Here is a 23,858-nt window from a genome sequence, read left to right on the forward strand (position 1 = left end):
AAATAAAATAAAATAAAATAAAAATAAAATTGCAGTGTGAGAGCTGCAATCTCAAGACTGGCTGGTGGCCTCTAGCCAGGAGTAGCACTGATATACTGAATGAAATCACCTGGCAAGTTCAAATGCTCCTGTGTTTCACTTTTTAGATTTCCTACAGCATCCAGGTCTCTGGCAGAGGAGAAAACTCCAGACAACGATATTGTTTGGCCCCCTTCTCCTCCTTGGTCCTTAAGGGATCCCTCAGAAGGCGTCTCTACAGCAGAACAGGGGTGCCCTGGGCCGAGAGAGGGGCTCAGGGGTCAGGGGTCAGTGGCCAGGATTTGAATCCCTGCTGCCTCTACCCAGCTGTGTGACCACAGGCTGACCCTGACTCCCTCTGTGAGCCCACTTCCTCCTCATACCTGGGGGAAAAAACGGTTATTCCACGTGGTCACTTGGGCATTCAGTGCCCTGACACATGAACAGTATTTAGCGCCGCACATAATACATAATCAACTCGTAATCACTATTTGCTTTTGTTAAGTATTGATGTTTGACTGGGTTTGATTTTTTTCCCATTCCTCCTTATCATATTCCCAAGATCCCCCCAAAGTTTTTCTCATCTGAAGGTCCTCTCCTACTCATATGGTGCACACTGGCGGTAGGTCTCTAGAATCTGGGTCACCCTTGGCAGTCCTGGCAGAGGACCGGAACTGTGTTACTCTTGTTTCCTTGACCTCTCAGCAGCACTGAACTTGGAGGGGACATATTCTTCCCCTGGCTTCCAGGAGCACCAAGCTCTTGGTTCTCCTCCTGCCTCACTGGCTCCTTCTGGGCCTCCTTGCTGGCTCCTCCGCTTCTCTCCAAATCTAAATGTTGGGGGCCAGGGGTTATCTCTAGTGCCTGTTCTCTTGTCTGTCTGTGCTTAACTCCTGGGGGATTGGATCCGGGCTCTGGCTTTAAATGCCACCATACACTGCAGTCCCAAATTGATATCTTCAGCTGGCCCATCTCCCCAGAAACCCCACACTCAGATATTTATCTGGCTGTTCCCTTGACATCTCCACTTGAGTTATTTCTAATAGGCTCTCAAATGTAGCATGTCCAAAAATAGCTCCTGATCTTCCCTCCTGCAAAAAAAAACACAAAAAAACGGCCTAAATCCCACAGATAGCCTTGCTCCCTTTCTTTCTCGAACACGCTAGATATAATCCATCAACAAAACCAGAATCTGAACAGTGGTTCGCAGCCTCCAAGATGGTTCCTAAAGATGCCCACCTCCCAATATTCACGCTCTTGTGTAATCCCCTCCCACACTGTACTCGGTCAGGTGTATGACCAGTGCAATCTGGCAGGAGTGATGGTGTGTTACTTTTGAGGTAAGGTCATAAATGACACTATGACGTCTGACTTTTCTCCTTTCCCCCTTTCTCTCATCACTTGCTCTGGGGGAAGCCGCTGCTGTGCCTCGAGCAGTCCTGTGGAGAGGCCCGTGTGATGAGGAACTGAGGCCTTCCATAAGCTGCCATATGCATGAGCTTTCTTGAATGTGGGCCCTAGAGCCTCTGTCAAGGCCTCAGACGTTGCAGACCCACATAACGTCTTGACTGAACCTCAGGAGAGACAGACTCTGAGCCAGAACCACCCACTCCCACATTCCTGAACCTCAGAAACTGTGTGAGACAATAAATGTTTGTTGTTTTAAGCTAGTAAATTTGGGGATCATTTGTTACGCAACAGTAGATAACTAATACAGAACGCTTCTCACCAATTCCAACTCTGGTCCAACCAACAACAACCTCTCACCAGATTATTGAATTAGTCTTCTAACTGGTCTCACTTTTTCTGCCCTTGCCCCACAATAGCTCATCACAGTAGCCAGAATCAGCCCTTCAAGACATATATCAGGTCACATTGTCTGCTTTAAGCCCTTCACTGGCTTCCTATCTCATGTAGAGTAAAAATCCAAGTCTTGTAGTGATCTTCAGCCACTTTCCCCTCTTGCCTACTCTACTTCAGGCAGACTGGCCTCCTTGGTGTTTCTTGAACAAACCAAGCATGCTTCCACCTCAGGGCCTTTGCACTTGCTATTCCCTTTGTTAAGAATGTATTTTCCCAGATGTCTCCATGATTTGCTTTTCATTCAGGTCTCTGCTGAAACTGCCTTATTAGAGAGTGTTTCTCTGACCATCATATAAAAAAATCACCCCCTCCTCCCTTACCCTGGAAGACCGGATCTCCCATAATGCTTTTCACCACATGATATAGTCTATGTTAATTGTTCACTTATTGTCTATCTCCATCACTAGAATGTAAGCTCCATTATGGTAACGACTTTGCTTTGCTTACCAATGGGTCTTTGGCACCCACCTAGAGCAATGCCTGGTACATAGCTCCGTAAATAGTTTTATGAATTATTTGAGAGAACTCTTAGGGAGTGGGACAAGGTAAATTCTAAAACAGATCCTTCTAAATTATAAGTCTGGTCCTAACAGAGTTCAGGTTTCTGATCAATGGTTTATTCCAGAGGCGGAAAACACCTTACACCAAGTCTGGTCACACTACCAGACTGATACTTTGAAGATGGTTTTTCAAACACAGGGACCACTTCTTATTAATCCTTCCATTTTCAAGATCAGATACCTGGTAGGCACTTAGTATGTTTGTTAAAATGAATGAAAATACATTTTCTGACGCAGGAATATTGTTTAAAATAACAAATAAAACCACTGTACTCAAATTATATTTTCATGGCTCTAAATTCATATAAGAGCACAGGGAATAAGTTCTAGAACTTCCTAGTATTTTTATACTTAGGGTAGTTATAAGCAGCTCTAGAGGAATACATCATATAAATCTGCACGAGTGTGCTAGGTCTGCCATAACAGAATACTACAGACTGGACGACTGAAACACCAGGAATGGACCTTCTCACAGTACTGGAGGCTAGTTCAGGTTCAAGGTGCTGACAAGGTTGGTTTCTTTTGAGGCCTCTCCCCTTGGCTTGCAGATGGCCACCCCACTCTGTCCTCACAGGACCTGTCCTCTGGTGTCTCTCCAGGTGTCCAAATCTCCTCCTCTTCTAAGAATACCAGTCAGAGGGCACCTGGGTGGCTCAGTTGGTTGGGCAACTGCCTTCGGCTCAGGTCATGATCCTGGAGTCCCGGGATCGAGTCCCGCATCGGGCTCCCTGTTCAGCAGGGAGTCTGCTTCTCCCTCTGACCCTTCCCCCTCTAATGCTCTCTCTCTCATTCTCTCTCAAATAAATAAATAAAATCTTAAAAAAAAAAAAAGAATACCAGTCAGAATGGATTAGCACCCACCCATATGACCAATTTAATCTAATCACCCCTTTAAAGGTCCTTTCTCCATGGGGGGGCCTGGCTGGCTCTGTTGGTAGAGCATGTGACTCTTGATCTCAGGTTCATGAGTTCAAGCCCCACATTGGGCATGGGGCCTACCTTCAAAAATAAATATATAAAGGTCCTTTCTCCCAGTGCAGTCACACTCAGAGGTTCTGGGGTTTAGGACTTCAGCATATGGATTTGGGGGAGGTCGGGAGGGCATAGTTCAGCCCATAGCAAAATACAAACTTTCCATGTAGGGAAATCCCTGTAATCTTAGAAACAGAGTGTATCATTACTACATTAGTAATTAATGATTGTAGTGGTTTCCTAATGCTCCTGTAACAAACTACCACAAATGTAGCAGCTTAAATAATAACAATTTATTGTCTTATATTTCTTTTTTTTTCTGTTGTCATGAATAAATAGGTACTTTTATTATTTATAATAATTGTAAAGCTGCATAGATCAGTGCCTTGACTATTGTCTTATATTTCTGGAGTTCAGAAGTCTCATCTGGCTAAATTCAAGATGTGGGTAGGACTGCCTTCGTTCTGGATGCTCTAGGGGAGACTCTGTTTCCTTGCCCCTTCCAGCTTCTAGAGGCGCCTGCATCCCTTGGCTTCTGGCCTCTTCCTCCATCTTCCAAACCCGTGATGATGGCATGTCCAACCTTTCTTGCTCTGATACGGTTTCTGTGGTCACATCTTCTCTGACTCTGCCCCTCTTGCCTCCTCCTTTCCTTCCCAAGGACCCTTGTGATTACATTGGGCCCACCCAGTTAATCTGATCATCTCCCTATTTCAAGATCTTTAATCACACCTGCAAAGGCCCTTTTCCTATGTAAGGTCACATTCTCTGGAGATTAGATATGGGGCATCTTTGGCAGGGGCATTATCCTGCCTACCACAGTGATAGGTGTCAAAATAAAAAACGTGGCTGAATTTTTCTCCCCAGATTTGCTTTTTTTTTTTTTTTTTTAAAGTATTCTCTATACCCAACATGGGGCTGAAAGTCACGACCCGGAGATCAAAAGTCAGGCACTCCACTGACTGAACCAGCCAGGTGCCTGTAGATTTGTATTTTTAAAAGACAAAATTCATATGTTTATTTAAAAAGCCATTCATACTTACATACATGGGAAACTATTAGCAGGCAGTTGAGTGTTGCTTAATACAGATTATTTCTATTCAAATCTTGGCTTCAAATGCACTACGTATGTGACCTTGGGCAAATGATTTAGTCTTTTTTTTTAAGTAATCTCTACACCCAATGTGGGGCTTGAACTCACAACCTCGAGATCAAGAGCCGCATGCTCCACCGCCAACCAGGAGGCCCTAATTTTGTCTCTTTGGATATGTTTCCTCAATTGTTGATAATGGGAATAATAACAGCATTTAGCTTATAGGGTCCTTAGGAAGAGTAATTGAATGAAGTGCTTAGAATTTGCCTAACGCCTACAAACTAGCTAGTATAGTTTTTAAAATTTTTAAAGTGAAAATTCCCTCTCTCTTCCTCCAACCTCTACTCCCCAGAGATAACCACTATAAATAGCTTCCTTTGCATTTGAATTCTTTCTGTTTGGGATTGTGCATGTTTGTTTACAAAAATAGAATCTTTAATTCTTTAATTTTTTTTGCACTTACTATATTGTGAACATTTTTTTCTGTTAGCATACCTAAAGAAGTACCTTGTCCTTTTCCAAGACTGTGTGGTGTTTCATGGTAGAAATATACAATCCTCCATTGATGGGCATTTTCAGAAGGCTTTGGGCACATTCTGGGGCATATTTATCTTTGCACACTTATGTGAGAATATTAGTAACATAGATTCCTAGTCATGGAATTACTAGGACCAAAGAAATGTACATTATAAATTTTTGATAGAGTATTTTAAGTATCTTACTTTATTATTGAATCTGTAGTTCAAGGCTCACTTGACCAGCGATGGTATTTCTGTTAGCTAGCTTGAGTAGCCCTGCCATGGGACGGATGCAGTGCAAATGCCATCTATAATTTATTTGACCTTTATGATTATGCTATTTTGAAAGAATTTTAAATCGGGCAATTTACATTATTTCAACGTTTCTTCATAAAATGAGACTTCATTAATATTTTGATGTCACCGTATTTTAATTTTGAGTAATCCAAAATTTACATAAAATGCCAATTACTTCAATGTCCTCACAAACTGCCCTCCAAAAAACTGCTGTATTAATTATATTCCATCCGACAGGATATGGTTTTCTTGCAACTTTGCCATCACTAATTAGATATTACTATTCTTTTTCATCTTTTCCAGTCAGATGGTGAAAATAGAGTCATATTTAATTAGCATTTTCCTGATAACTAGTAAGTTGAGCATCCTGTCATGTTTAATTACCATTTATATCCTTTCTGTAATTTGCCTGTTTGTATTCTTTGTCCACTTGTCTAGGAAGTTTAATTTTTTTTTTTCCTCTGAGACCTTTAAAAATCTGAGGAAACATCTATGGATTTTTTCCCCTAAGTTAAAGAAATAGGAATTACCAGAAAATTAGCTATTGGAAATATTTGTTAAAATTGAGTTTAAAGCAAAACTGTGCCTATATAAACTCAGTTGAAAGTGCTGATTCATGAGTTGAGGTTGAATCCAACCTAAAAATAAGTTGTTTTCCAACTTAAGTCCACTTTAAAGTTGATTGCTTTGATCTTTGAATGAGTTATAAGTGGTGGCTAAGGATTTAGGCCAATCCACAAAAATCCCTGTGATAAAACCAAATGACTTCAACAACCATATCTTCTGAACCAAATGACAAAGGTTTTTTTTATTTCTGCTACTGCTTGTAAAAGGAAGCATGGGTGATATAATTTAGATGTCAAAGAATTGAAATTTTCTTGACATTTAGATGATTTTTTTTTTTTAAGATTTTATTTATTTATTTGAGACAGAGAATGAGAGACAGAGAGCATGAGAGGGAAGAGGGCAGAGGGAGAAGCAGACCCCCTGCCGAGCAGGGAGCCCGATGCGGGACTCGATCCCGGGACTCCAGGATCATGACCTGAGCCGAAGGCAATCGCTTAACCAACTGAGCCACCCAGGCGCCCGACATTTAGATGATTTATGAGGAAAACGGGACTGCATGTTTGAAATGGGGGACTATAAGGGAAAATTGATAATACCAATCAATACTAATAATCTTGAAATACTGGCCTGAGTTCTAGATCCTAGGGATATTGGTACACGAGAAATAAGAGAGTGGGAAACAACTGGGGCGCCTGGGTGGCTCAGTCGTTAAGCATCTGCCTTCGGCTCAGGCCATGATCTCAGGGTCCTGGAATTGAGCCCCGCATTGGGCTCCCTGCTTAGCAGGGAGCCTGCTTCTCCCACTCCCCCTGCTTGTGTTCCCTCTCTCGTGGTGCCTCTCTCTGTCAAATAAATAAATAAAATCTTAAAAAAAAAAATGAGAGTGGGAAACAACTGGCTTTTCCTTGTTCCCAAATCTGCATCAGCCTCATGCCATGGATCCATGATCCATTTTCTCTGGGTCCCTTCTTCACTTGGCCTGTATCTCAGCCTTTGACCTACGACTTTATTTTCTTAGGCCTGCCCACCACCTCTTAGTCTACTTCCCTCCTTCTCTCTGCCCTCTTGAATCAGCTGCTCCTTGACTTCAGCCTGGATTTCTAGTTTCTGCCCACCTGTGGTAGGGACCTGTGGGTGAAGGAAGGGTGGGAGAAAGTTGGAGACAGCACTTCACGGAAGTGTGGGAGCCTGGCTCTGGGCTACAGAGCAGGGAAGGCAGATCTCAGCAAAACTCTTCTTGTATTTTATCATTTTCTTATTAACTAATTTTCTGAGATTAAAAAAAATTAATACACACACATAGTAAATACAAAAATTAAATCAGTTTAAAGAGGTTTTAGAAAAAAAGTAAGTCTCCCTCTGGCCCCATGTTCCCAGTTCCTGTGACAACCATCATGAACAGTTTTCTTGTATATCCTTCCAGAAATGGTCTATGCATTTATACAAAATATGTTAACAAACAAAAAAGAATCTTATACATTGTGTCCTATACCTTGCTCTTTAAAAGCTTTAAAATTTGGGGTGCCTGGGTGGCTCAGTCGGTTAAGCAGCTGCCTTCGGCTCAGGCCATGATCCCAGGGTCCTGGGATCAAGCCCCACATTGGGTTCCTTGCTCAGCGGGGAGTCTGCTTGATTTTGTTTAATTTCCAGGTAGTTGGGGATTTTTTGGTTACTTTTTTTTCTTGATTTCTAGCTGATATCATGTGATCATGTTATCTAAATGGTTTTAATTTTGTTGTCATTCTTTCTCAGGGCCATATTAATCTCCCCTTTATCATCCCAGTTTCATTATACATGCTGCTGAAGTGAGCACCATATTTACTTAATACCTTTTTTTTTCAAGATTTTATTTATTTATTTGAGAGAGAGAGAGAGAGAGAGATTGAGAGAATGAGTGGGAAGAGGAGCAAATGGAGAAGCAGACTCCTGTGGAGCAAGGAGCCTAATGTGGGACTGGATCCCAGGACTCTGGGATCATGACCTGAGCTGAAGGCAGACACTTAACAGACTGAGCCACCCATGTGCCCCCCTGTTGAGATTTTAATTGGAATTGGACTCAATTTCTAGGTTTTTGAGGTGAGAATTGTCATCCTTTGGTCTTCTCAAAATCAGCATGGTGTATCTCCCCATCAATTTAGGTCTTCTTTTATGTGTTCCAATAAAGTCTTAATGTTTTCTTCATATAGGTTTTATTTGACCTTTGAACATTTTTTACTCAAATTCTTCCCAGGTACTTTATGATTATTTTGTAGCTAAGAATAGAATCATGTAAAAAAAATAATTTTAATGCTAAGTTGCTTTTTTTAAGATCTTATTTATTTAGAGAGAGAGAGCGAGCAGGGGAGGGGCAGAGGGAGAGAGAGAATCTCAAGCAGACTCTGCACCGAGTATAGAGCCCAGCACAGGGCTCAATCTCCTGACCCTGAGATCATGACCTGAGCCGAAATCAAGAGTTGAATGCTTAAGCGACTGAGCCACCTGGTGCCTCTAAGTTATAAAGAGTAAAATTTAAAAAGATTAAAATTCAATTTTAAGATTATATAAAAGTTGCGTGTTTCCAAATTCAAAACTGTAAAACAATATACATTCAGAGGCTTGGTTTCATCCCAGTCTGCTCCACCCTTTCCTTCCCTTGCCCTGGGCTAAGCACTTGTATTTGTTATGTGCCCTTTCAGTGATTCTCTCTGCCATATAAACAAACTCGTATATATATATTTGTATTCCCTCACCCCTTATACAAATGGTAGAGTTCTATCCTGACTGTTCACAGCTTACTTTTCCACCAGTAGATCCTGGAGATCACTTCATGTCTTTAAAGATCTTTCTTTTCCTCTTCTTCTTCCTCCCCCTCCTCCTACTCCTCTTCCTCCTCCTCCTTCTTTTTTTTTTTTTTTCAGAAGTGCATAGTATTTCTTTGTGTGAATGCACCAGAAAATCACAGTGGTGAAAATCTGGGGTCTTTGCAATTTTGTGGCAATACAAATAATGCCAAAATGAATAACGTTGTGCATGGGTCATTTCATATTTAGTCAATATATGTTTGTGAGATTACTGGGTCAAAAGACAAATGCCTATTAAGTCATCACTTTGAATTGTTGCTGGTGTATAGAGAAGTGATGCTGATCATTTTTCAGTAGAATTTCTTGACTCATATGTTGATATTTAGATCATCTGCAATATTGACAGTTTGTCCTTGCTTTCTAACCCCAATGTATTTTTATGTCTTTTACTTACTTTTTTTTTTTTTAAGATTTTATTTATTTATTTGACAGAGAGAAACAGAGAGAGAGAGGGAACACAAGCATGGGGAATGGGGGAGGGAGAAGCAGGCTTCCCGCCGAGCAGGGAGCCCGATGCGGGGCTCGATCCCAGGACCCCGGGATCATGACCTGAGCCGAAGGCAGATGCTTAACGACTGAGCCACGCAGGTGCCCCTACTTATTTATTTTTTGATCTCTAAAACAATGCTGAATAGAAACGGTGATGAGAGTGGGCATTCTAATCATGCCTGACATGAAAGGTCATACACCATCATGGTTAGGAGGGGCACAGTGGAGCATACTGCTTGGTTCAATCTTGGTTCTCACTGTGTGACTTCGGGCAAGCCACTTACCCTATTTCTCATCTTTCTCTCTTTAAGAGGGGAATAATAATAGTACCCATCTCATAGAGTTATTGTGAGAACCAAATGATTATATATATGATTTATATGCACTATATGTGTGTGTGTCTATACATATATATTAGAGGTATACCTGGCAAATATTGGCTACTGTTGTTATTATTATTATTATTATTATTATTATTATTATTATTATTATTATTAAGTAAGCTCTACACCCAACATGGGGCTTGAACTCATGACCCTGAGACCTGGAGTCACATGCTCTACTGACTGAGACAGCTAGGTGCCTTGTTATTGTTATTATTACTGCTACTGTTATTAGGATTCTGGTAACTAGCCTATATCAGATAATCAGCTTAAAAAAGTTCCCTTTTATTATCAATTTTCTGAGTTTTTATTCATAAATAGGTGTTAGAACTTTATGAAATAATTTTCCTGTATTTTTGAGATGATCATTTTTCCCCCCTATTTGTTAATATGGCAAACTTTATTAAATAGTCTTCCAAAGTTATTCCATCCTTGGATTATCTCAGGATTAACTGTAGTGGTCACAATTTATCTGTTTTTGATATGTTGATTGATTCAGTTTCCTAACATTGTATTTAGAATTTGTGCCATATACATTCCTTTTTTTTTTTTTTTTTAAGATTTTATTTATTTGACAGAGAGAGACACAGCGGGAGAGGGAACACAAGCAGGGGGAGTGGGAGAGGGAGAAGCAGGCTTACCGCCGAGCAGAGAGCCCGATATGGGGCTCCATCCCAGGACCCTGGGATCATGACCTGAGCTGAAGGCAGACGCTTAACGACTGAGCCACCACCCGGGCGCCCCAGCCATGTACATTTCTAAGTGATTTTTCACATGCAACTTTGCTTTTGTCTACCGCCATTACTAGTTTGAGCAGCCTCATAATTTAATTTGGAGTTTCCTTCTGTTTCTATTTTTTGGAAAAAATTGTGTAAAATATGGCTTGTCTGTTCTCTAAGAGTTTATAAAGTTCACCTGTAAAGCAGTGTAAATCTGAAGCTTTACCTGACGTTTTCCTTTTTAATCCGATCAGTGGATTCAATTTATTTACTGGTTATAGTCTCTCAGGTTTTCTTTTTCTTCTTGAGTCAGAACTGGTAAGTTCTATATTTCTGAAGGATTGTCCAATAGATCTAATTGTAAGTTAGTTAGTGTAACAATTTTTTTTAAAAGATTTTATGTATTTGAGAGAGAGAGAGAACATGAGCAAGGTGAGGGGCAGAGGGAGAAGCAGACTCACCACCGAGCAGGGCATGACCTGAGCCGAAGGCAGACGCTTAACTGACTGAGCCACCCAGGCATCCCAGTGTAACAATTTTTGTCAGTCCCTGTTGTAGTTAGTTATATTCTTTTTTTATTCCTTATAGGACTGAGTTATGCTTTCGTCCTTTTTTTCTTATTTGTTCTTGGAAGTTTATCTATTTTATTAATCTTTTTAAAAATCAACGCTTCTGTTTCCCTGATCACCTCCATTGTTTCTTTTCTATTTTATTAATATTTGCTCTTATCTTTACATTTTCTTCTAATTGAGGGAGGTAACCATTTTTTTTTTTAATTTGGATACATAACTCACTAATATTTGATCCTTGTCTTTCTACAACAATGTCCATTGAATAACTTTTTTTTTTAATAACTCTTTTTAATAGTGTTACTCAAATATTCTATAATTTCACTTCTGTGTGATGTAACGAGTATTGATAGAAGGGTTATAAAATCTCCCACTGCAGTGGAGGGTTATCATTTTTTCTTCATAATTCTGTCAGTGTTTGCTCTGTGTGTTTTGTTTGGGATATAGTAGTTTATTTATTTATTTATATTTATTTATTTATTATTATTTTTTTACTTTTTAAAGATTTTATTTATTTATTTGACAGAGAGAGAGACACAGCGAGAGAGGGGACACAAGCAGGGGGAGTGGGAAAGGGAGAAGCAGGCTTCCCGCTGAGCAGGGAGCCTGATGCGGGGCTCGATCCCAGGACCCTGGGATCATGCCCTGAGCCGAAGGCAGAGGCTTAACGACTGAGCCACCCAGGTGCCCCTATTTATTTGTTTTTAAAGATTTATTTATTTATTTTAGATAGCGAGAGAGTGCACGGGGAGGGGCAGAGGGAGAGGAAGAAACTTTCTTTTTTTTTTTTTTTAAAGATTTTATTTATTTAACAGAGAAAGACACAGCGAGAGAGAGGGAACACAAGCAGGGGCAGTGGGAGAGGGAGAACCAGGCTTCCTGCAGAGCAGGGAGCCCGATGCAGGGCTTGACCCCAGGACCCTGGCCTGAGCCAAAGGCAGAGGCTTAACGACTGAGCCACCCAGGCGCCCGAGAGGACGAAACTTTAGCAGACTCCTCGCTGCTCTCAGAGAATGATACGATAGTGGACTTGATCTTAAGACCTTGAGATCATGACCTGAGCCAAAACAAAGAGTCGGAGGCTTAAGGGACTTCGCCATCCAGAGGCCCCAGGGGTATAGTAGTTTAGAAGTAGTAAATCATCCCGGTGAATTATTCCTTAGTGGTTCTTCCTTACCTCCATTGGAGAGTTTTACTTTAACGTATGCTTTGTCTGGTAATATAACTGTATCAGCTTTCTTTTGGTTTGAATTGGTCCATGTTTCTCCGTTCTATTACTTTTGCTTCTCCATATCATTACTTTTAAGTATGTCTCTTATAAATAATATAGGCACTGGGAGTTATACGGAAACAATGGATCATGGATCACCACATCAAAAACCAGTGATGTATTGTATGGTGACTAACATAACACAATAAAATTTTAAAAAAGTAGTATAGGCAGAATTATGTATTATTTATCTAGAGTCTTCTAACTGGCATGATTATGACGCCTAGGGGACAGAGACCATCTTAGAGTGACCCTGAGGGTGATAGCCACATCCTAAGAATGTGGAACAGAAAGATAAAAAGACCAGGGTTCATTAATGACATAATGGAGCTTCTGCACCAGCCTTTACTGCCCATCTCCACACACAAACTGAGGAAAAATGAACCCCTATTTGTTTAAGTCACCTTAAAATGAGTTTTCTGTTTCATTCAGCTGTGAACCAATCTCCAACTGATTATAGAGCAACCATTTTTGAAGTTATCCTTATATTTCTTTTTCTTCCTTTCTCTTTCTCTTCCTTCCTCCCCTGTCCCTCCCTCCCTTCCTTCCTTTGTGCTGTCCCTTAAAATTTTAGTAAGTTTAGTTTAACTTGACTTATAAAAATCTAATATTTATTAGTATTTCTATCTGCCTCTTGAATATCAAGGACTTTAGAATATTTACATTCTAAACCTCTGCCTTAAATTGTGATTGTGGAATGGTGTTTTGATTTGCCTTGTTTGACAACTCTGCCAGTTTGTTCTTTTGAACATGTTTACTACAGTAGTAGTTGTTTAGATTTGCCCTGGGTTTACTGCCATTTCTGTCTTCATCATTGCTTCTGAAATTCTTTTCCTTCCTTCTATGTAAGTTTCTTTTTTTTTCTTTTTTAAGATTTTGTTTATTTATTTGCCAGAGAGAGCACAAGCAGGGGAAGAGGCGAAGAGAGGGAGAGGCAGGCTCCCTGCCGAGCGGGGAACCCGATTCAAGACTCCATCCCAGGGCCCTGGGATCATGACCTGAGCCGAAGGCAGATGCTTAACCGACTGAGCCACCCAGGAGTCCCATATGTAAATTTCTTTCTTCTTGCAGTATATCTTTAGTTGTTCAAAATCTCATCACATAAATCAAGTCCATAGGTAGATGGGGCACCTCAGGCGTATAATGCCTTAAGTGCAGCTCCTCAGGCATAGCTCCTCTGTATCTGAAGCCTGTGAATTAGACAAGTTTTCTGTCCCTCTCTACCCAACATGTAATGGTGGATCAGGCATGAGACAACCACTGTATACACTCGTCCACAGAAATTCTGAAATCCAGTAAGGCATAGGTTATCAGTTTATTTTTTTAATGAAATTCAATTAATTAACATATAGTGTATTATTAGTTTCAGAGGTAGAGTTCAGTGAGATTATCAGTTCTTTTTTTTTTTACTGTATGATTATTTTATTTTTTTTTAATAAAAGTTTATTCTTCTTCTTTTTTTTAAAGATTTTATTTATTTATTTGAGAGAGAATGAGAGAGAGCACATGAGAGGGGGGAGGGTCAGAGGGAGAAACAGACTCCCTGCCGAGCAGGGAGCCCGATGCGGGACTCGATCCCGGGACTCCAGGATCATGACCTGAGCCGAAGGCAGTCGCTTAACCAACTGAGCCACCCAGGAGCCCCTATAAAAGTTTATTCTTAAATGTACAGCAGGATCTAAGACAACACTTCATTCCAGCTATAGTAGCAACAGATGCTATGACAGGGAATCCAGATGTTTAAACAGGAATGGAATTAAGGATCATCATTGCCTTGGGCACAAGGAACAGCTTACTTTTTGCCAGATTTCTTAATTCCACCCAGGGGTCCCTTCCCCGCGGCCTTCGCTTTTAGCTCCTTGAGTTTCTTCTGCTTCTCTTTCTGTTTCTGCTTGAATGCCTTATCTACCTCGTCCATCCCCTTGGCCTGCTTCTTGGGTGCTTCAGGGGCTTCTTCTCGCCACCTTCGCGGCCGGACATGGCGCCTGCCGCCCCTTCTCCAGACCCTGCCGTCGGAAGCGCGAGGTTATCAGTTCTTGATGAGAGCTCAAGATCTGGTACTAATTCTTCATGGCTCTTGGTTTTACTTCCTGGACTCTTGGATCCATCCTGAGTCATCCTCCTTGTCCACAAAAGGAAACCCATCTTTGCAGGTTTAGTTTTCTCAGCCTATTTCCTGCCTGTAGGAGTTTGAGTGTCTGGAGTCTTTTTCCTTTTGCACTGCCTCTGACCCTTTCAGTTCTAGTTGGCAGGCAGTGTTTCTACCTATAGAATTCTCTTAAAAACTTTATATGTTGTCTATAACTTTTTTGGGGTTCACTTCATCAAGCAAAACCACACCTATACACCTTTTTGAAATAAGCCCTTCTCTAACTTGGTTTCTGCTCTTGACTCCTGAGTGACAATACCCTTCAGCTTCTTGGAAGCTCTAAAATTTGACTGAATGGTTCTTAACAAAGCATTTTCCAGCTGTGCCCTCAGCTTCATCTTCATACCATGTTTTCCTGAGATTGTTCCGGATTTGATCTTTGCCTGGGAGCCATTTCTTAATTTTAGCATTGTTTGCCATCTGAGGAGGCAGAGAATATCCAGAACCAGCAAATCCTGGCAGCTTTTTAAGAAATTTTCTTTAACTTCTCTCTTTGCTCTCACATTTTACTTTAAGCAGCAAGAAGTCAGATAGCATGTTCAACACCTCACTTGGAAATCTACGTAGCTGAATCACATCCCCTTGAGTCTATTTCTTACTTCGCATATCTCAGTAGGCAATAATGTTTCTGCCACTACCTGACAAGGATCCCCCATCCTCCAGTTTTTAATAATATTTTCTTCACTTTCCTTTAAGCCCTTGCCTGTGAAGCCTCCTCAGAGTCCACCAAGCTTCTCTTACCAGCTATTTATTTACTTATTATACTGTTTATTGAAAGCTCTTCAGCCTTGCCCTTAGCACCCTCCTTAAACTCATTCAAATTTTCCATACATTTTCCAATTTCAAAGATACTCTCACATCTTGGGTTTCCATTATGGCACCACAACACTTGCAAGTACTCAAATCCTTATTGTCTATTGTTGTGTAATGAATTACCCAGAAATTTAATGGCTTAAAACACTAGTAAATGTTTATTAATTCAAATGGTTTCTGTGGGTCTGGAATTCGGGAGCAGCTTAGCTCGGTAGTTGGGTCTTGTATGGTGCTGCATGGAGCCTCAGTCATCTGGAGACTCCAATTTCATGATGACTCACACACAGGGATGACAAGCAAGTGGCAGTTGTAGCCGGGAAGGAGGCTTCAACCTCTCCCCCCACGAACCTCTCCGGAGTGCTGCCACGTTGTCAGCGTATGGCGGTTGACTTCTCCCAGGGCGAGTGGTCCAAGAGGCAGCAGCAAGGCAGAACCCCCACCGCCTTTTATGACCAAGACTGGAATGTCATTCACACAATGTCCTATCGGTTACATAGATCAGGCCTAACTCAGTGTGGGATGGAAACACAGAAAAATAAATCCAGGAGAAGAGAATCTGTGGAGCCATCTTGGAGGGTGGTGGCACATAGTCCGCCACGAAGGCAGGGATTTTACTTTTCAGAATGGCTTTTGTTTTAACTTCTTTGTTTCTTATCTCAAAAGAAATACATGTTGGTTACATAAAAAATACAAATAAGCAAAAATATTTTTCTAAATACCCCAGTGCCCATACACTTTGAAACTGTCGCCTTACCTCCCTAGGTGTGTTTGTCCTTTTATAATTTTTGCACTTTAAGGACTTTACTGGTAGAGGCTTCATAAAGTACATCTGAGGATTCGTTGAGCATGTTTTCCTGGCATTTAAAAATGAACAAACATCTCCAATTATATTAAGGGATGTTTTATTATACGAAGGGCTTTTTTTCTCCCTCCATTAACTAAGTACTGCTTTTTCTTCTTATTCTGCTGGTAGGCTGGGCATTCTCCACGAAACCTTTATTTATTTATTTATTTATTTATTTATATTTTTAAAAGATTTTATTTATTTATTTGTCAGAGAGAGAGAGAGACAGTGAGAGAGGGAATACAAGCAGGGGGAGTGGGAGAGGGAGAAGCAGGCTCCCCACTGAGGAAGGAACCCAATGTGGGCAGGACCTGAGCCAAAGGCAGACGCTTAACCGGCTGAGCCACCCAGGCGTCCCTCCACCAAACCTATCCTTTAGAGTTAAACTTTTGACAAGGGTATTTTTCCCTCTGGAAAGCCCTTGGACTTTAAAAGTGCTTTGAATTGGAAGCTCTTGGAATTCAGAAGCCACTAAAACCCTTAATGCCTTTGGAATGCTGGACTAACCCATTCTGGAGACCAATCTTATATACCTGGCTCTTCTACATTGCGTAGTTAGAGGTTGACATAAAGATGGCCCTCACCTTACATCCATTCTGAAATCAGAGACCCATCAACCAGTCAATTCTCGGTTCTACTGACTTCTGCATGGAGCCCAGGGTTCCTGACAGTTCCATCCTACTTGCTCCAGAAGGAATGCTCAGGCTGAGGAAGGAAGGTGGTCCCCAAATCTTGGGTATTTAGTCCCTGTAGAGTAGAGAGCTCTCTCTTGTCTAAGAACAGGCCTCTAGAAAGACTAGTTATAGTGGTGCTTTCAGAATCAGAAGGGAAAAAAAAATGAGCTTCAAGAAACCAAGAAAGTGGGGCGCCTGGGTGGCTCAGTTGGTTAAGCGACTGCCTTCGGCTCAGGTCATGATCCTGGAGTCCCGGGATCGAGTCCCGCATCGGGCTCCCAGCTTGGCAGGGAGTCTGCTTCTCCCTCTGATCCTCCTCCCTCTCATGCTCTCTCTCATTCTCTCTCTCACAAATAAATAAAATCTTAAAAAAAAAAAAAAAGAAAAAGAAACCAAGAAAGTCCCCAGCTTTGGGATCACTGGAATCCACATGCTTACTCCATCATTACCCTGTCTTCCTCTCTTGTATGAGGAGGTAGCAGGCTTCCCTTCCTTCTTTCGACCCTCCCTCGTTCCCTCCATTCCCCTTTTCCTCCCTCCCTCCCTCCCTCCTTCCCTCCCTCCCTTCCTTCCTTTCCTCCTTCCTTCCTAGATTTAAAAAAATTACACTGGTAATATAGGTATATTGTAGAAAAATGAGAAAATACAGATGAACAAAAGGAAGAAAATGAAAGTCACTGCCCAGATTTAACCACTGTTAAAATTTGAATATGTATCCTTCCACACATGTTTTCCTACTTATTAGCCATTTCTTGTTTTTTTTTTAGGAAACTGGGTTAAAAAAAGAAATAAGCTATTACTTTCTTGCATTGCACATGTTTAGATAGACCATTATAATTGGTTGATTCTTTTTGAACTATTTTCTAATTTGGAAATGCTGAAAAATTGTACAAAATATTAGGCAAAAAGTTAACACGATTCTCATGAAATATCCACTTGTTTTCCTCTTTGCCTCTTTCTATTTTTTTTCCCATTATGTAAAGATAGGGATGAAAGAAGGTAAAGAGGGGCGCCTGGGTGGCTCAGTTGGTTAAGCAACTGCCTTCGGCTCAGGTCATGATCCCGGGGTCCTGGGATCGAGCCCTGCATCGGGCTCCCTGCTCAGCAGGGGACCTGCTTCTCCCTCTGCCTCTGCCAGCCCTCCCCCTGCTTGTGCTCTATCAAATAAATCAATAAAATCTTTAAAAAAGAAAGAAAGAAGGTAAAGAGGAAAGAAGAAAGTTTGGTGGAGAAAACATATACCAATGAAAAAAAAAACAACTAAAATTAAGAGATATTAATATGTTTCAGACTAATCTGGGGAGAGGAAGGATAGTAGAAAACCCACATGGACTAGCATCTTTGCCCATTCAGGGGTGACGGTGAGGATGGAGCTGAGAACTAGTCAAGTCAGTTGTCTGGACTGGGATTTGGTGCTGATGAGATCAAGGGGATGTAGTTCATTACTGCGTTAAACAGTGAGTGTCCCTCAAAGGTGCCGATCTCATGGCAGTGACAGCACTTGGAAACAAATGTCTCACAAATGTATGTCACTGGTCCCAAAGGCAGCTTGGTGAAGGTGGGAATAACTCAGCAGAATCCAACATTACTCCCCGGGGAAGAATGTCCTATAGCACGTCTTACTGATAAAGATCATGGTTTTTACCTGACTGCACATGATAACCTTGTTGGTTTGTTGGTTTCTTTGAATTACAGTTCAAATTGCCTTAATATTTGGTGCAAGAATATTAGACTATGTCTTCAATTTATGTGAAGGTAAATTTGACTTCCTTGAACGGCTCTCAGACAATTTGCTCCTGAATATCATTTCTTATCTGGATCTTGAAGATATTGCCAGGCTTTCTCAAACATCACGCAGATTTGCACAGGTAACAGATAATTATTTTATGTCTATGCAGGTTTTTTCTTGTGCTTCCTCAAAGTCTTTTCTTTCTTGCTTGCTTGCTTTCTTGCTTTCTTTCACATAGTGGTTTATTGTTTGCATTCATTTCAGCAAGCATTTGTTGAATACTTACTTTATCATGAGCCCTGTTTTAGGCACAGAGGTAGCAGACATGAAAAGACATTATTCCTGCCCTCAAGAAACTTACAGTCTAATAGGAGAGACCCTAACAGATACAGATTATTACAATATAATGTGAGCAGTTCAACAAGGGATGTGTTATGAGGTACAAAGACAGTACAAAGTGATTTCCTCCGCCAGGCTTCACAGAAGGGATTACTTTATCTGGGATTTCAAGGGAAAATAAGAGCTCACCAGGTGGTCTGGAAGACTAGGGGCATTTCAAGTCAAGGGGCATTCTAAGTCCAGGCAACAGTTCGGGCAGAGGCATGGCCACATGAAAGAAGACAGTGAGTCGTGAGTCTTCGATCCATCTCTCTTTCTTCCGTTAACAGCCCTTTGCAGAATTATCTATTCACAATGTGGGTGGTTTTGGGGAATTGTTCATCTTAGTGCCCTGCCATGCCCCAGGCTGACGAAATGGACTCTCTCTCACTACTTTGAATCCTCAGTCGAATGATGCCATCGGAAGACACACTTGGTGCTGATTTCACCCAATGTCAGGGTCTTGCGGCAACCATTATTGGTTCCTCTCCCTGCATCCTGGAAGGTGCCTTGGTTCCTGCCCCTTTAGTTATTCCTAAACACACTTGCGTTAAATCCTTTTTTGGCTTAAGTTAATCAGAGTTAGAGTTTGTTTGAAACAGAAGAAACCTAACCCGGTATTTAGTTGTAATATACTGGGGCAATGTCCATTTATAAAAGAGCATGCAATATTTCCCAAGATGATTTTAATCATAATCTTTTTTTTTCTTTAAAGACAGTATTCATGAGGCCCCTGGGTGGCACAGTCAGTTAAGCATCTGACTCTTGGTTTTAGCACAGGTCATGATCCTCGGGGTCATGAGATTCAGCCCCGCACTGGGCTCTGCCCTCAGTGCAAAGTCTGCTTGAGGTTCTCTCTCTCCCTCTCCCTCTGCTGCTCCCCCAACACACGTGAGATCTATCTCTCTCTAAAAATAAATAAATAAATCTTTAAAGAAGACAGTATTCACCCATTTCTTTTTATTTATATTTATTTATTTATTTATTTTTAAGTAGGCTCCACACCCATTGTGGGCCTTGAACTCCGGACCCCTGAGATCAAGAGTCACATGCTCTACTGACTGAGCCAGCCAGGTACCCCAATTCATAATCTTATTATCTAAAAAGTCAACATTTTTTTCACAATAATGCCATCATATTTCTTGATATATATTAATTTTAAATAATATAATCTATATTATTTCATATCTTTGAGGATAAAACCATATGTTTTTACTTGGTCTTCCCCCTAAAAATGGAGAGCCAGAAGCAAGTATTATGAGTAATCACTGTACATTTTTTTGCCATTAAAATATGTATTAAAGTTAAGATTTGCTGCTGATAAGAAGCTGATTATTCATACTTTCAATGAAAAAGAATTTTAAATACATGAATATACTAGTGGGGATCTATTGAAAGCTTCTGCTAGGGCCTGTGCTTGTTCCCGAAATGAAATGGAAGGATTTGACAGAGACTGGCAGCAACTGCAGTGTCTTGTGCAATTTATTCCTTACACTGAGCAACTGTCTTCTCTCCAGGTGTTGCTCCCTTCCCCTCTTGATGACTCCCTCTTAGCGTCCTGCCATTATTTCAGTGCTGTCTTGGAAATATATCCTCCGTACTTTACCTGCTGTTCTAAAGTAAGCCTTTTCTAGGTTGCTGATTTCAGCTCTCAGTATCCTTGCAGAGCAGAATTTTTTGAAGATGGAGAATGGTGTCCAGGGCTGCTGCCTTTTTCTCTCCACGTAATAGTAACCACTCATTTCTGTCTTCAGTCTACATTTTATCTGCATACCATATACTTAGTTTTCACCTGCATTGATACATTATTTTCTGCTTTGTCCTGCTATTTACTACCTTATTAATGAAAAGAAAAAAGCTTCCATTTCAAATTTCTGCAGGCAAATTTATTAGCAAATTATTTGTGTCCATCTCTAATCCCTTCCTCTGACCTCAGGGAGGGAGGTGTTCCTCTCCTCTGCAGGCCAGCGCCGCCTGCCACCTGGATCCAAGGTCTGACCCAAGGGACTTTAGTCTGCCACTTATCTCCTTTCCCCTCTGTGTTGTTATTTTTTTTCTTTTTTTTTTTTTAATTTATTTTTTTTATTATTATGTTATGTTAATCACCATACATTACATCATTAGTTTTTGATGTCGTGTTCCATGATTCTTTGTTTGCGTATAACACCCAGTGCTCCATTCAGTATGTGCCCTCTTTAATACCCATCACCAGTCTAACCCACCCCCCCAGCCCCCTCCCCTCTAGAACCTTCAGTTTGTTTCTCAGAGTCCATAGTCTCTCATGGTTCGTCTCCCCCTCCGATTTCCCCCCCTTCATTCTTCCCTTCCTGCTATCTTCTTCTTCTTCTTCTTTTTTTTTTTTTAACAATGTATTATTTGTTTCAGAGGTACAGGTCTGTGATTCAACAGCCTTACATAATTCACAGCGCTCACCATAACACATACCCTCCCCAATGTCTATCACCGACAGAATGGGAGAAGATATGTGTTGTTATTGTTTTTAAAAAACTTTTTTTTTTTTTTTTAGTAGGCTCCACATCCTGTGTGGAGCCCAACTCGAGGCTTGAACTCACGACCCTGAGATCAAGACCTGAGCTGAGATCAAGAGTCAGAGCCACCCAAGGGGCCCTAAAAACCTTTTCGTTTATAAATAATTTTATTTTATTTTTTAAAAAAGATTTTACTTATTTATTTGAGAGAGAGAGAGAACAAGGGGATGGGGTAACGGCAGAGGCAGAGGGAGAAGCAACTCCCCACTGAGCCCAATGAGGGGCTCGAACCCAAGGACCTGAGATCATGAGCCAAAGGCAGATGCTTCACTGACTGAGCCATCCAGGTGCCCCTACAAATAATTTTAGATTTGTAAGTGTTGCAAAGATAATACAGTTTGTATATACCCTTCATAAGCTTTCCCTAACACCAACATCTTAAATAACCGGGACATTTATCAAAACTCAGCAATTAATACTGATATAATACTATTAACTAAGCCACAGACTTTATTCATAGTTCATCAGTTTTTCCACTAATGTCCTTTTGCTGTTTCATGATCCAGTCTGGGATACTATATTGCATTTAGTTACTATTTTTAAATCTTTCTTTCATTTGTTTTCTCCTCTCGGAAATTTTCTCAAATCAGCCTCATCCTCAAGAACCCAAAAACTCTTAACTCTATTTGCAGCCAATCTCTTTCCTTTTCTCCTTGGGAAAACAAAACAAAACAAAACAAAAGTTTACAGGGCAGTTCACCCTCTAGCATCATCAATGGGAGCAAGATTTTATAATCCATGATGAAATGAGAACAGTAAGTAAATGAGATATAAGGAGTTTGTTATCAAGCCAAATTTATTCCATTTAAATGATCATCTTTTTTTTTTTTTTTAATAGTAGGCTCCACTTCCACTGTGGGGCTTGAACTCACGACCCTGTGATCGAGGGTCTCATGCTCTACCGACTGAGCCAGCCTAAATGATCATCCTTTATTGGAGGTTAGGCCTTCCTATTTTGGAGATTTAAAATGTCCTTTTTTTTTTTTTAAGATTTTATTTATTTATTAGAGAGCGAGAGAGTGAGAGAGAGCACGAGAGCAGGGTGAGGGGCAGAGGGAGAAGCAGACTCTCTGATGAGCAGGGAGCCTGATGCAGGACTTAATCTGAACTCCAGGATCATGACCTGAGCCGAAGGCAGATGCTTAACTGACTGAGCCATCCAGGCACCCCAAAATGTCCCTTCTTTTATGAAATAATGGCCTTAAAACATGATCATTTTAACAAGTTATCCTTACTTGGAAAAATTAAAAAGTTAGTAACCTTATTTTGGTTCTTAATTTTTGTTCTGTTGGATTTCTAAAAATTTCACTGGTCTTTTGGCATCCTAAATTCCCAAAGCCACTAGTCTACTCTCAGCCTACCTCATCTCCCTTTTCCCCTCTCTGTCCATGCCTCAGAAATATAACTAAATATCCCTGGCCTCATTCACAGTAACCCCTTCATTGTCACATCTAAAGGGCCTGTTTCAGGCCTTTCACTTCCTGACCCATCTTTGTTTCCAGTATTTTCTGCTGGCTTTTCTCCTGGACATCTCTCATGTGCTGGGTAGGCTCTCTTGGGCCTTTGGCATTTACTTATATTCTTACCTTCCCCAGGAATGTCCTGCTTCTGACCCACCTCTTTTTTTTTTTTTTTTTTTTAAGATTTTATTTATTTATTTGGGGGAGAGAAAGAGTACACAGGCAGGGGGAGGGGCAGAAGGAGAGGGAGAAGCAGACTCCCTGTGGAGCAGGGAGCCTGACATGGGGCTCAATTCCAGGGAGCCCGACATGGGGCTTGATTCCAGGACCCTGGGATTATGACCTGAGCTGAACGCAGACGCTTAATTGACTGAGCCACCCAGGCGCCCTCGACCCACTTCTTTTAACTCCCACCATCTGCTCTTGCTCTGATTCCATGTTGACCCAATCATAGAGCCTCCATGGATGAGCACCTGAAAACCTGGTTGCTGGGTGGTTGTATTTCTCAGGGTGAACAACAAAGAGACATCCTCTGGGAGCTGGGCTAATACGAGCACACCCCTGAAAGGTGAATCCCATGTCATGGTATACGAAAAAGGCAGCCTGAGGGCCCGCCCTGGGATTGCTGCAAACTCCTGCCTGGTAATGCTGCTAGGAGGGAACCTGCTTGGGGGCCCGCCGGCTTGGCCCAGGTGGCACCAGGCCTTGATGCTAACCTTCTTCAGCAAACTACAGCTGAGTAGACCCGAAGAACCTCTGCAGCTAGTCGAAAGGCTGAAGCCCAGACAGGGCAAGACTATGGTGACTGGTATATAAACATATTCATCTTGGTCGTGACTCAGGAACAGCTACAAACTCCCTATGACCATGATTCCCAAGACTGGCCAAGTAGGAGAAGCACCTGGGGAGCAGGTGAAAATAGAGATTCGAGGCCCACACCCTGGTAGGTGGGCAGGTCTGAGGTGGATGGATCCAGCATCTCTGCTCTTGATGTGTTTGCTTGTATTTACAGCAACCCAATTCTGAATGCTGCCCAAGAATTTGATATTAAAATGGTACAAATAAAAGGTCTCAAGAGATTCTAAAAGGCTGGAAGCTTGGGGG

The 23,858-nt window shown here is 41.3% G+C and overlaps 1 protein-coding gene across 1 annotated transcript in view; it reads left to right on the forward strand.

The window, feature by feature from the left end:
- The window catches only part of FBXO36 (F-box protein 36), a 90,735-nt gene that overhangs the window by 57,924 nt on the left and 8,953 nt on the right, over positions 1–23,858 (forward strand). The window contains exon 3 of the mRNA XM_045867796.3: positions 18,334–18,506. Within this exon, the coding sequence (XP_045723752.1) occupies positions 18,334–18,506 (173 nt within the window). The remainder of the gene's footprint in view (positions 1–18,333; positions 18,507–23,858) is intronic.

This window comes from Mirounga angustirostris, unplaced genomic scaffold, assembly GCF_029215605.1.
Source record: "Mirounga angustirostris isolate CCGP_5_RB_7025 unplaced genomic scaffold, mMirAng1.0.hap1 SCAF_3, whole genome shotgun sequence".
Classification (NCBI taxonomy): Eukaryota; Metazoa; Chordata; class Mammalia; order Carnivora; family Phocidae; genus Mirounga; species Mirounga angustirostris.